A 12,708-nucleotide genomic window follows, 5' to 3' on the forward strand; every position below is an offset into this window, starting at 1 on the left:
CTCCCGGCAAGGGATCCCGCTAGAGAGGAGAAAGCATATGGTATCATTGCTCTTGCTTTAGGAGATGATTATATTCATCACATCTCTGACTTAGAGTCTCCTTCAGAAGCTTGGCAGAAGCTTGACATGATTTTTGGTGCTAGCTCTCACATCTCAAAATTATCACTGTCCCGTCGTGTACGGTCTCTGTGTCCCTCGTCCAGCAGTGGTGTGTCGGCTCTCTCCACCGATCCATACATCTCTCATGACGGCTAGCTCCTCCTCCTCTATCCCACAGTGTCCCGGAGCTGAGTCAAATCATAGAAATCCGTGACCTGTCCTTGCACTCGGTCTACCTCAGTACCTTGTGGTGCGGTGGTTCCATCTTGTTGCTCTCTGATATGTCGTAGTAGTGTCCCTCTGTGTCGTCGCATCTCCATTAGGTATAGCCCTATACAGACCTGGTCCTGGAAGTGGATAAGTCATGAGAGTGGGCCAAAGCCGTGCCCCTCCTGAAAAAGGCAGTGGTAGCGCCCTCAGATCTTATAGTTAGGTTGGGCAGACACATAGAAAGTGCTCCTTTGTCTCGACCGCCCCCATCGTGCACAACCTACAAGTCCACTGTTCTCTGGGTATGCCTGTAGCTCTCCCTACCTCGATCCTCAGTTAATGGGACGAGACCCGCATGTGTCCGATGGCAATCCTCAACGCGTGTGAGACTCTATCCTCGAGATACTGAGGTCTGATGATGAGCCCATCCTCCGATACTCTCCGAAAATGGTCATAGTAGAGTTGGGTCTTGGTGGGAAACTCCTGGTCCCTCCCCCCCAAGTGCGAGATGTGTGGAGCTGAAGGAGATCCAACCGTATGATGTGGTTAATCTCATCCCGTGGGATCAAATCGGGCGGTGCATCCATGCTATACTGAAACAGGGGAAGCCAATCCATCTGAATGCCGTGACTGGCAAAGCATATAGTGTTGCGTGCATATCATGTTGTACCGATCCCACTCTTTGCTAGTCGTATGGAAGACTCTAGTGCCATGGTGCTCCCTTGCCTCCTAGGCGGCCTATGAAAGATGTAATCTCATCAATGTAGAGCTCGAAGAGAGTCGGTGAAAGAAAGAAAGATATATTAACGTCCTCGGGAGGCCTCATGGGCCTATGGGACAAACACACACCAAAAGGTGAACACCAAAATTTAGTTATAGACTGAGAGTCTCTTGTGAGAGAGGGCATCCCTGTTTTACCCCGATCTACCACTGTCCACTTCCCCTCCTTCCGGGCTTGATCTCGCTGCTGCTACTGCTGCAAGAGAGAGAGAGCGAGAGAGAAGGCTGAAAGTAGGAGGGAGAGTAGATATGATAGCATGTCACATCAAAAGTGTTAACGTTCATGGGAAGCCTCGCAAGCCTATGAGACAAAGTACAAAGTACACCGAAAAGGAAAGACTTACACAAGCCACAATGAGCTGCAGCAAAGGGTGCGCTAGGGCCCTTGTTGGGTACTATGCTGATCTAGAGAGCTCAATAGCCTGAGCAAAAATCAAATGCAAATTGAAGTAGACTGAGAGCTTGGACTCCAAAATTGAAGCCTGATACTGTGATGGCTCGTTTGTGGGTGGTGAAAATATCTCGGATCTGTTTCTGTCGGGCTGTGTCATGCTGTGGTGGGGGGGCGTGGTCTCCTCTATCTTTGAACCCGTTGGGCTATGTTCAGAGTCATCCCCCGTCTCGGGCGGTCTCCCCTGAGGAAAGTTGTGATAGGCCGAACCTCAATAGAGAGAGAGAGAGAAAGAAAGAAAGAAAGAAAGTTTATTAAAGTCTTCGGGAGACCGTGAAGGTCTATGAGACTAAAGATAACTGATACAATGAGCATAACGGTGGTGGTCTCAAAACGGGCCAACCAACCGTTTCTACAAAAAAAGAGGTTATGAAGGACTATGTGTCTAGTCCTGATACAAAAAAATATATGTATCTACCTCCAGATGATACAAAGAAGAAGAAGGGGGGGGCACAAAAAAGTGGGGCAGAGGAGGGAGATACAGTATACATGTGCAGGTGGTGATCGTCAGAGACCAATCATAGAGGGGCCATCAAATGGGAAGTCGGAAAAAATCCTGCGATAGATGATTGGCCTCTGACGTCACGCGGCCTAGTCGAGCTCGATCGTCGGGGGCGGCGGGTGGCCCTGTGGATGAGGGCAACGGTAACCCCAGTGGGGCGGGCCGAGAGTAGAGACGAGATGTCATGGACCTGGATGTGTGAATCTGTCCGCTGACACTGTCGTGACTCTGGCTCTCGCTCACGTCCGCGTCGTCGGCTAGATTGAGAAGAGGTATCCTGTGGCTGAAAGAAGTCAGTGATAGGCCGCTGGATATCCTCACGCTGTGTGTGCTGCTCGTGCCACCGTGCTCGGAGAGAAGTATCTCGGTGGCGGGTCATCTCATGTAAGAAAGCGGCAAGGCACCACTGATCCGGGAATTGTAGCATGTGTGAGAGGGAGCCGAATCCGTTGCGGAAGAGGCAGTGGTATCGGCCTCGAATGGCATAATAGATAGGACATCTGAAAGCAAAATGCTCCTCCGACTCGATCTCCTGTAAGTCGCAAAGTAGGCAAAGGCGGTCCTCTTGTGGGATACCCTCTGCGCGTCCACTCTCGATCCGTAATCGGTGTGACGAGACCCTAAACTGACCGAGGGAGATCCGGAGCGCATGTGGTAGATGAAGTTGTGTGTAACTCGGAGGTGTGATGAAGCCCTCCTGTGAGATCTGGAGGCAGTGTCGGCGGTAGAAGTTGAGCTTCACAGGAAGCTCGGAGTGAAGAAACCATGTCCGCCAGGTGTGGAGCTGGAGCAGATCCGCCCGAATGAGCCGGTTGACCTCCTGGTCAGTGGGGGAGAGGGGAGATGGTGGAGCGTCGAGGCTGTACTGAAAAGGAGGCAACCGGTCTAAGTCGAGGTCCAGTCGGGTGAACCAACTGGAAAGACGCCTGTACCAGCATCGCTGGTCCCCATCAACGGATAAGGCCATAGAGGAGGATAGGGCTAACCAAGGTAGGCGGAGGCGATCGTCAGCGGAGGAGCCAAAATCCCTGACTCTGTGGAGGTAGGTGATAGCCTGAAAAGCCGCATCAAGTTGTAGGGGTGAGGCGCCGAACTCTGCTAGAATGATCTGGTGTGGTACCGATGGTTTGCTACGGATCATCCGAGCAAACATCAGTATCTGCAGGCGCTCAACTCGAGCCCACTCTGTGTTTGAAAGGTCGACTCCCCACCAAGGGCTACCATACATGCCTGCTGGGCGGACCAAAGAATAAAAAAGGAGAGACTTGGTCCGCGGGTCCTGGAAGTGGGAGTGGTAGCACTGTCGCTCCAGCCTGGCAAGAGCGGCGTATCCCCGGCTGATCCTGGCCTGCATGGCCGGGCGCATCGTGAAGATCGGGCCTGAGAAGACAACGCCCAAGTAAGTGTAGGAGTCAACTATCTCAACAGGGTCGCCAGCGAAGAGGTACTGCTCTCGGTGCATAGCGGGTCTGGAAGTGTTGAAGATCATCACCTTGGTTTTCCCAAGGTTGACCTTCAAGTCATGTGTATCACAGAAGGCCTGAAGTCCATCCAAGTGTCGCTGAAGACCAGTAGCAGAAGAGGATAGTAGTACTACATCATCTGCGTATAGGAGAATCTGGATGGCAGTCCCCGCAAGAGAGCAGCCTGCACCTCCGAGTGTCCTGATGGTGGTCTCGAGCTCGTCGATGTAGAGGCCAAATAGAGTCGGTGACAAGGGACATCCTTGTTTGACTCTGATAGTGCTCGTGATCTCTGGGGTCCAACTGGTGCCAATCCTGACCTGCCCCGTCACCCGCTCATAGAGAGCTACTACTGCCCAGATAATCGCCGAGTTTTAGCCTAACTCTTGCAGGTGTCTGATGAGTCGGGCGCGGGGAACGGTGTCGAATGCCTTGCGGAAATCCACAAAGCAACAATATACTCTCTGTCTCCTGTGTCTGGCCTCCTCAATAATCCCTCTAAGTGTAAAAATGTGATTGTAAGTCGAGTGATCCATCCTGAAGCCGGCCTGTCCGGATGCCCTGAGCCCCTGGATCTTTGCGCGAGCACTGACCTCGCCATCTAACACTGATGCATAGATCTTGGACATAACATGTCCAACCATGATGGTCCTGTAATTCCCTGGATCCATGGGATCTCCTGCTTTGTGGATGGGTGTGATAGTGTTCAGGGTCCAGGCTCTGGGTAACCCGTGACAGACAGCTTCATTGAACAGCGTTGCCAAGATGGGGGCTAGAGTTTTGATGCCGTAGGCAACAAACTCTGTGCATAGGCCCTCATGATCCTTAGCTCGACCGTTATGAAGCTTATGTGCTGCGTGGGTGACTCCCTCGGTTGTGAAGAGGATACAAGAAGCGGGGCGGGGGGTGGCTGAGAGGTCGCGGGGGGGGGGCTGATCAGGGATATCATAGAGTGTGCGTGCGTAGGTGTGCCAGAGGGAAGTGTCCGTGAGGGGGGAGGGGGATCGGCGTTCTAGGAATTTCCTCCAGAAATCCTTGGAGTTGCTACTAAACAGAATGTTCAATAGCGTATCCTCATTCTAGCGCAGGAAGGCTAGCTTCTTGCGACGGACTAGTTGACGATAATCCCTGGTGAGATGTGGGTTGGCCCTAGCGTTTCGCTGGGTTGTGAGTCGGAGTGTGCGGCGTAATGCTTTGCACTCGTCATCATACCATCTGTTGCAAGGGGTAGAGCCAGCGGGTGGAGGGCGGGTGGACCGGGTAGTGGAAGGAAATATGTGGCGGGCTGCATTGTGAAGGGAGTGGGTGATGAGGGTGGCTCGGTGATCTAGAGAGGGTGTGGTGCCTATGTGTCTGAGGAGGGAGGCTAGGTGGGCTGAGTAATCAGGTGAGAGGTTATGATCGAAGTGTATATCATGATAGGTAGTATAGTGCGGGGTGTGGCTGGGGGGGGCTCGGGACGCAAGTATATGAAAGAAAAGGTAAGTGTGATCGGCTCCTGGGGGTAAGGGTGCAGTGCGGAAGTTAGTGATCTTTGAGGTTAAAGCAGGAGATCCCAGAATATAGTCGACGACACTGGCTCCTCCGCCATGTGGGAAACATGTGAAACCAAAGGAGGCAGGCCATCGATCTAGTCCATTGTAGATGACCAGATCATGTATACGTCCAAGGTCCAAAAGAGCCTGCCCATACCTAGTAACGGGAGCGCAACTGTCGGCCGAGGAGCGAGGGAAGCCCGAGTCCTCTGTGTCCATCTCAGGTAATAGGACCGGATCTGAGTGGGAATCCAGGAGTGATGTCTGACGTGCACCTGTCCTTGCGTTGAAATCCCCAACTAGGAGGACCTCTCCGCGTCTGGAGAACTCCACAATGTCTGAGGACCTCTTCGTGTGTTGAGTCTGAGTCTCATAGACCATGTCTCCCTATTTGGGGGGGGGAGTCTGCTACCATGTCTGGAGTACCTGGTGGGGCTCGGCGACGGGGGCCAACTAACAGGCGGCCATCTCGGACGACAGCCCACTTCCCCTCCTGACGGGCTACATCTCGCTGCTGAAGCAGGGTGCGCCGCTCTTCCACCTGCATAGGTGTGAGATCCTCATCCATGAAGATAGTAGGGTGATCCTGTAGTGTAGCACGCTGCCTGAGTGCTGCAAGTCGAGCCTGAGTATCCTTGAATCGGATGATGAGTGGCTGTGGGCGCGTGGGATCCCGTCCTGTGCGCCATGCATGCTCGATCCCATGCTCGACGAGGCCGAGGGTAGAGGTCACAAAAGCAGTCGCGTCCACTAAGGGGGTGAGTGAATCTGCGCGGGGGATACCTCGTACTCGGATGTTGAGAGCCTTACTGGCCCTCTGTTCCTGCTCGGCGATGGTGGCTGAAACTGTTGCTTTGGGTGCCCGTCTCGCAACGTCCACCCATCTGGTAGTCTCCGCAATGGCAGTCTGGATAGTAGCGATCCGCTCCTCTACCTCTGGTGTAGTGCGCGGAACCGTTGTGACTGTAGCAGTGAGAGAGACGACCTCCTGACGGAGGTGAGTGATCTCCTGGCGCATGATCTGAATAAGCTGGTCTTGTGCTACGGTGTGATCCCGTAGTCGATGTAGCTCCGCAAAGATGTAATCTATCGTCTCAGGTGGGACCCGGGGGGGTGCGAACTGGGACATGGCGTATGGTTGTGGAGGCGTGGGCGATAGGCTAGGTGTATATGGCAGAGGAGTGGAGAAAGGCTGCTGGGTGAGGGGAAGGGGGGACATAAGAGTGGTGGAGACAGAAGGAAGCTGTGTGGGGGGTGAGGAACTGTGACCCTCTCCTGTGGGGGGCAGGCTGAGTGGTACAGTGGTGGGGGGGGCAGTGATTGGAGTAGAGATGATGGCTACGGGAGAAAGAACTGCATTGGTGTCCATTGCACCCGATGTTTTCAGGGCTGGTTGGCTGTCAATTGCTAATCCACTCCTGGAGATGCGCTTTGTGATCCCTCCCACGATTGGCTTGGGAGACTGTTTGGGTTTGTGGGCCATTGTAGGACTTGTTCAAGTGCACGATTCCCAGGGGAGGCAGATCTTGTGCAGCATTGCTGTAGGGGTGCGCAGGCCTGCGCAAGGCTAGTGGCAAGCCAAGGCTTGCCGCAGACAAGGACCCTCAGACCACGGGAAGGTGTGGGGCAGAGGCTACGGGAGGGGGGGGGGTCGAGGGGCAGCGAGGGCGTGCGGGGAGGGTGTCGAGGGCAGCGGGGAGGGCGTCGAGGGCAGCGGGGGGGGCGTCGAGGGCAGCGGGGGCGAGAGGGGCAGCGGGGGGGGCGTCGAGGGGCAGCGAGGGCGTGCAGGAGGGGTAGCGAGGACGTGCGGGAGGGGCAGCGGGGGCAGCGAGTGCGTGCGGGAGGGGCAGCAAGGGCGTCGTGAGGGCAGCGAGGGCGTCGTGGGGGGCGTCGAGGGCGTCGTGAGGGCGTCGCTCGGGCGTCGTGAGGGTGTCGTGAGGGGCAGCGAGGGGCAGCGATGGCGTCGTGAGGGCAGCGTCGTGAGCGTCGGGGGTGTCGTCGAGGGCATCGTGAGGGCGTCGTGAGAGACGGAGGGCGTCGTGAGGGCAGGCAGGGAGGGAGCTGCGCGGCTGGGAGCGGGAGCTGCCTGCGAGCAGGCTGGCAGCAGAGCGGGGAGCTGCAGGCGGAGCAGCAGCGAGCAGGAGCGGAGGGGCGGGCGGAGCAGTGAGTAGGAGCGGAGGGGTGGGCGAAGGATTGGAGGGGCGGGCGGAGGAGCAGGAGCAGAAGAGCGGAGAGGGTGCAATTATGATTATATCCGACAATCAAAGTCACAGAGAGAGAGAGAGAGAGAGAGAGAGAGAGAGAGAGAGAGAGAGAGAGAGAGAGAGAGAAGAGGGGGGGGGGGAGGGAGGGCGAGGTGACAGAGGGGGCAGGCTGTGAGTGAATGTGTGTGTTGGGGGTGGGTGGGTTCTAGTTAGAGTGAGAGTGAGGGACGTGCAAGGTGGGAGAACAGGGATGAGCAAAAATGTAGGATCTGGAATGGGGACTGTATGCAGGATGCAGGAATGGGCACTGTATGCAGCATGCAGGGATGAGCAAAAATGTAGGATGCAGGATGCTGGAATGGGGACGGTATGCAGGAATGCAGGATGCAGGAATGGGCACTGTACAGCTGCTGTACAGAAGTACGGTGATTGTACAGTCTGAAGGGATGGGAGGCAGTGGCATTCTGGGGAAGAGCCAAGCAGGGATTGAGGGCATGAGCTAGGGGTGGGCAGAGGGAGAGGTAGGGGGAGGAGGGTGTGGTCTCCTCGATCTCTGTTGGGCTATGTTCAGAGTGACCCCTCATATCGGGCGGTCTCCCTTGAGGAAAGTTGTGATAGGGCGGACCCCAATAGAGTGTGCTCTCTCTCTCTCTCTCTATATATATATATATATATCTATATATATCTCTATCTATGTATCTATATCTATATCTCTCTCTCTCTCTCTCTCTCTCTATCTATCTATCTCTATCTCTATCTCTATCTCTCTATCTTTATCTCTATCTATCTCTCTCTCTCTCTCTCTCTCTATCTATCTATATATATATATATATATATGTATATATAAAATCTATGTATCTATTATCTATCTCTATCTCTATATCTCTATCTCTATCTCTATCTCTAGCTCTATCTCTATCTCTATCTATCTATCTATCTATCTATCTATACACACACACACTGATACTGATAGAAATAGATAGATAGATAGATAGATAGATAGGAGAGAGAGAGAGAGAGAGAGAGAGAGAGAGAGAGAGATGTGTATGAATATCTTTAGGAGGCCTTGCGGACATGATATATATATATATAGAGAGAGAGAGATAGATAGATACTGATACTGATAGATATAGATAGATAGATAGATAGATAGAAGAGAGAGAGAGAGAGAGGGAGAGAGAGAGAGAGAGAGAGAGAGAGAGAGAGATGTGTATGAATGTCTTTAGGAGGCCTTGCGGACATGAGACAAAGTACAAAACCAAAAGTAACTCATAGAAGCCGCTATGGGCTGAAGCAAAGGGCGCACTAAGGCCCTTCCTGAAAGCTAAAGTGATAAGCTAGTGAGCATAATAGCAGAGTAGCAAATGGCAAAATAGTATCAAGTGGTCAGAGCTAGCGCTCCTAGTACATGCACCGGAGCCATATATCCTGATAACCCGGTGGCTCTCTGATGGGATGTGAGGAGCTCCGTCAAGGGTGATGCCTCGTCTCTGGCGGTTTCCTCTGAGGAGGGCTGAAATAGACCGGACCTCGATCGTGCGTGCTCTTGTCACTCCCTGCGTCACATGCGGAGTGTGCTTGGCAGCATCTTGGCAGTGACTCTCACTGCTAATTTATAATGCTCTCATCTCATCAAGTTTCTCTCCCGCTCCCCGGTAGTAGCTGACGTAGATGCATAGAAATCTGGTTTTTGTGATCGGTCAATCTCGGTGATCTGTGGCATCGCCTCTTGCCGCTCTTTGGTCTATGGCATCAGTGTATCTCTGTGTCTTTGCATCTCAATCAGATAGAGCCCAACACAAACGTGGTCGGGAAAATGGATCAGTTGTGTAAGCGGACTAAAGCCATGCCCTTCTTGAAAGAGGCAGTGATATCACCCTAATAGATTGGGCAGACACATACAAAGGCTCCTCTGTCTCGACTTCCCCCATCGGGCATAGTGTACAGATCCTCCGCGCTCTGGGTATGCTTGCAGCTCTCCTTGCCTCAATCCTCCACTGATGTGACGAGACTGGCAATGTCCGATGGCGATCCTTGCGTCCTATCCTCGAGATACTGAGGTATGATGACAAGACCATACTTCGAGACCCTCAGGAAGTGGTCATGGTATCTTAGTGGGGAGCTCCTCTCCTCCCTAAGCCCGGGACGTATGAAGCTGGAGGAGGTCAAACTGTATGATACGGTTGATCTCATCTCAAGGGATCATCTCGGGTGGTGCATCCATGCTGTACTAAATGGAAGTCTGTCCATTTGAATGTTGTGGCTACCAAACCATGTGGATACCCGTGCGTACCATGCTGTATCAACACCGCTCTCTGCCAATTGCTTGGAAGACTCCAATGCTAGCCTCGATAAATTCCATTGAGGTAACTCTTTGGAGGAATGTCACTGTCTGAAAGATGGCATCAACTTGGAGAGGGGTCGTGGCCAACTTTGCTTGTATAATCTAATGGGGGAATGAGGGCTTACTCCGAATCATCCTAGATCCCATGATCACCTGTAGCCTCGCAAATCTCTTCCACTCTATCATTGAAATGTCACTCCCCCAAAAGGGTGCTGCATACATGGCGGCCGGTCTCACCAGGGTGTCAAAGAGCCAACCCTTTGTTGAAGGGTCTTAGAAGTGTGCTTGGAAGCATTGCCTCTCTAGTCGGGCCAGAGCACATCGTGTGAGTTGTGCTGTAGCTGCATGGATCATCGTGAAGCCTCGCTTGGTGAACACTACCCCCAAATATGTGTAAGACTGCACTATCTCCACTGGCTCATCTTGGTATGTGAAGCTATGGCGACGGGGCATTGCTCGCGAGGTGTTGAAGATCATAACCTTGGTCTTTCCAAGGTTAATTGTCAAGTCTCTCTCTCTGCAGAACATCTTCAGAGCCTCTAGATGTTTCTGTAATCCCTCTGTTGAGGATGATATAAGGACTATGTCATCTGCGTACAGCAGTATCTGCGCCATCAGTCAGCCAGAAGTGAACCCTCTCCACCTAGATGATCTACAAAGGATGTTATCTCATCAATGTAGAGCCCAAAGAGAGTTGGTGAGAGGGGGCAGCCTTGCTTCACTCTGATAGTGCTCTCAACCGAGTCCGATAGACCACCCGGGACACGTACTCTCCCTCTGACGGACACATAAGACTCATCACCTCCTGATCAGGCGGGAGCACGGGACAGTATCAAATGCCTTACGAAAGTCTACAAAGGAGAGAGAGAGAGAGAGAGAGAGAGAGAGAGGTGCAAGGTGACTGAGGGGGCAGCCTGTGAGTGAATGTGTATGTCTGTTGGGGGGGGAGGGGGGGGGTTCTAGTTAGAGTGAGAGTGAGGGAGGTGCAAGGTGAGAGAACAGGGACGAGCAGAAATGTGGGATGCAGAATGCAGGAATTGGGACTGTGCAGCTGCTTTACAGAATAAGGTGATAGTAAATCTGAAGGGATGGGTGGCAGTGGCATTCTGGGGAAGAGCCAAGCAGGGATTGAGGGCACGAGGTAGGGGTGGGCAGAGGGAGAGGTAGGGGGAGGAGGAAGCAGGAGGCAGGGAGCTCGAACAATTCGAAGATGACAGATTGGAAAATCTCCGGTTCAGGATTTGATCAATTATCTGTCTTATTTGTCCCATAAATCATTTTGGTCTTCCATGGATGTTTCTTTCTCTCTTTTGAAATTCTTGACTGCAATAAATGAGGAGGCAGTACCCAAAGCATTCATGCTCTTGTTTTATTTATTGTTGTGGTGAAGTCAACACCCACTGCTATTGTTACGCTCTAGCTGAGGTAGCATGACCTCGGAAGAATCAGTCGACATTTCCCTTAAAGGATCTATGTTTGTAATTATTTGTTTGCGCTTCATGTAAATGATCGGGAGGGAATTAATGTCAAGGTCCTAGGTGAGGGTTGATAGCACCAGACTAGGTGGATCTAAGGCTAAGGGCCTAATGCAAGGAATGTGCCTAGGGGCAAAGGATTTTAAAGCATCCCAAGAGAGGGGTGAAATGTTGCATTAGGAAGGCCCTATGATGATGACATGTGGCATCTAGATCCATCTAGGGAGATGGGGCTTGTTGAAGCTAGTGAGAGAAGAGAATGTGTGTTCACGTATGTTTTTTTCCGATTCGAATTCTCTATCAGCTCGTGTGCTTCAGCAAGGTTGGCTGGGAGGAAAGAATTGGTGCTGCTCCCGTGATCTGCAGTAGGAATAGATGTAGTGTCTAACAGCTATTGTTAAGCATGGTCTCCTTCACACCACATTAATATAGCACAGCCAGATTCGTGTAATTTATACCTTCTTGTGCTGACATTTGTTCTGTAATTAATCTACTTGTTGATGCAGGACCCTACACTATGTAGCGTCACAGTGACTGTGTCTCAATTTCAGAGATGCGCATTGTGTGTTCAGTTATTGTACTATCCGTTTCATGGTGGCACAGCTGTCGGTGATATGGATGATGCAGAATTTGGGGAGGAGGATCCAATGCAGGGAGTAAGACACAGGAAAACTCTTAAAGCTGATTATGGTGAACCAGTTATTTTACGGTGTCAACCCTATTTAGTTCCTCTGAGCGAGCTTCTGTTGCCACATAAATGCTCACCAGTAGAATTTTTTCGAATTTGGCCTAGTCTTCCTGCTGTCTGTGAGTTTACAGGGGCTTATATGTATGAGGGCAGTGGATTTAAGGCTACTGCTGCAGTTGAAAGTGGGACTCCACCTTTTCTTACTGGATTAAAGACGCTCGCAGAGAAGCCCTTTTATCGAGTCTGCATGCATGTGCTACGTACTGTGGCAGGATTTCAAGTGAGTTATTCCTCTTTTGTCTGACAATTGTTTCCTTCAACATTCAAGTATCGTATTCAACAATTAGCTCTAGCAGGTCTTCTGTCTTTCCAACAGGAAAATAGCTTTATTTTAAATTTTCCTAATCGTAGCAATATAGAGTTGATGACCTCAAAGAAAGACATTAAGGGGTCTGTAAAAGATGCATTTTAATCAGGGCCATCATAAAATTTTTGATTGAAATCTCAAAATCTCACAGTGACATGCCTTTAAGCTTTCTTATGGAAGCAGAGACAAGGTGAATCATAGTAGAAGGAGACACAAGATGAAATGATGTTACACCTGAAAATATGTTCACATACATTTTGTGGACATAGTGGTGATGGGTTGGACCTTTCTGAACTCTTCAAAGAGTTTTGATATGAAACGATAGGCCCTGTCTCAGCAGATGCCTTGGTGTGGTTATCAATTTGTGCTGAGGATGTGACTCTTATCTAGTGATCATAAAAGTGTTTCTTGGGGTGATGGTTGGAAATTTTTTACTTGAATGTATATTCTTTGATATGATGGTGGATTTAGTCTCTCTCTCCCTCTCTTTCTTGCTCCCTCCCACTCTCTCTCTCCCTCCCCCCTCTTCCTTCTCAATGGTAGCTTTGAGGGGTGGCACGAGTAGGTTATTGAGAGCAAAGTGCTTGCAA

The 12,708-nt window shown here is 51.4% G+C and overlaps 1 protein-coding gene across 1 annotated transcript in view; it reads left to right on the top strand.

Moving 5' to 3' along the window:
• TPLATE (ARM repeat superfamily protein) overlaps window positions 1-12,708 on the top strand; it is a 65,051-nt gene that overhangs the window by 37,057 nt on the left and 15,286 nt on the right. The window contains exon 5 of the mRNA XM_087372984.1: window positions 11,570-12,031. Within this exon, the coding sequence (XP_087229110.1) occupies window positions 11,570-12,031 (462 nt within the window). The remainder of the gene's footprint in view (window positions 1-11,569; window positions 12,032-12,708) is intronic.

The sequence above is a fragment of the Dipteris shenzhenensis genome, chromosome 3 (genome assembly GCF_047967505.1).
Source record: "Dipteris shenzhenensis isolate YYH24624 ecotype China chromosome 3, Dip_SZ_1.0, whole genome shotgun sequence".
Lineage (NCBI taxonomy): Eukaryota > Viridiplantae > Streptophyta > Polypodiopsida > Gleicheniales > Dipteridaceae > Dipteris > Dipteris shenzhenensis.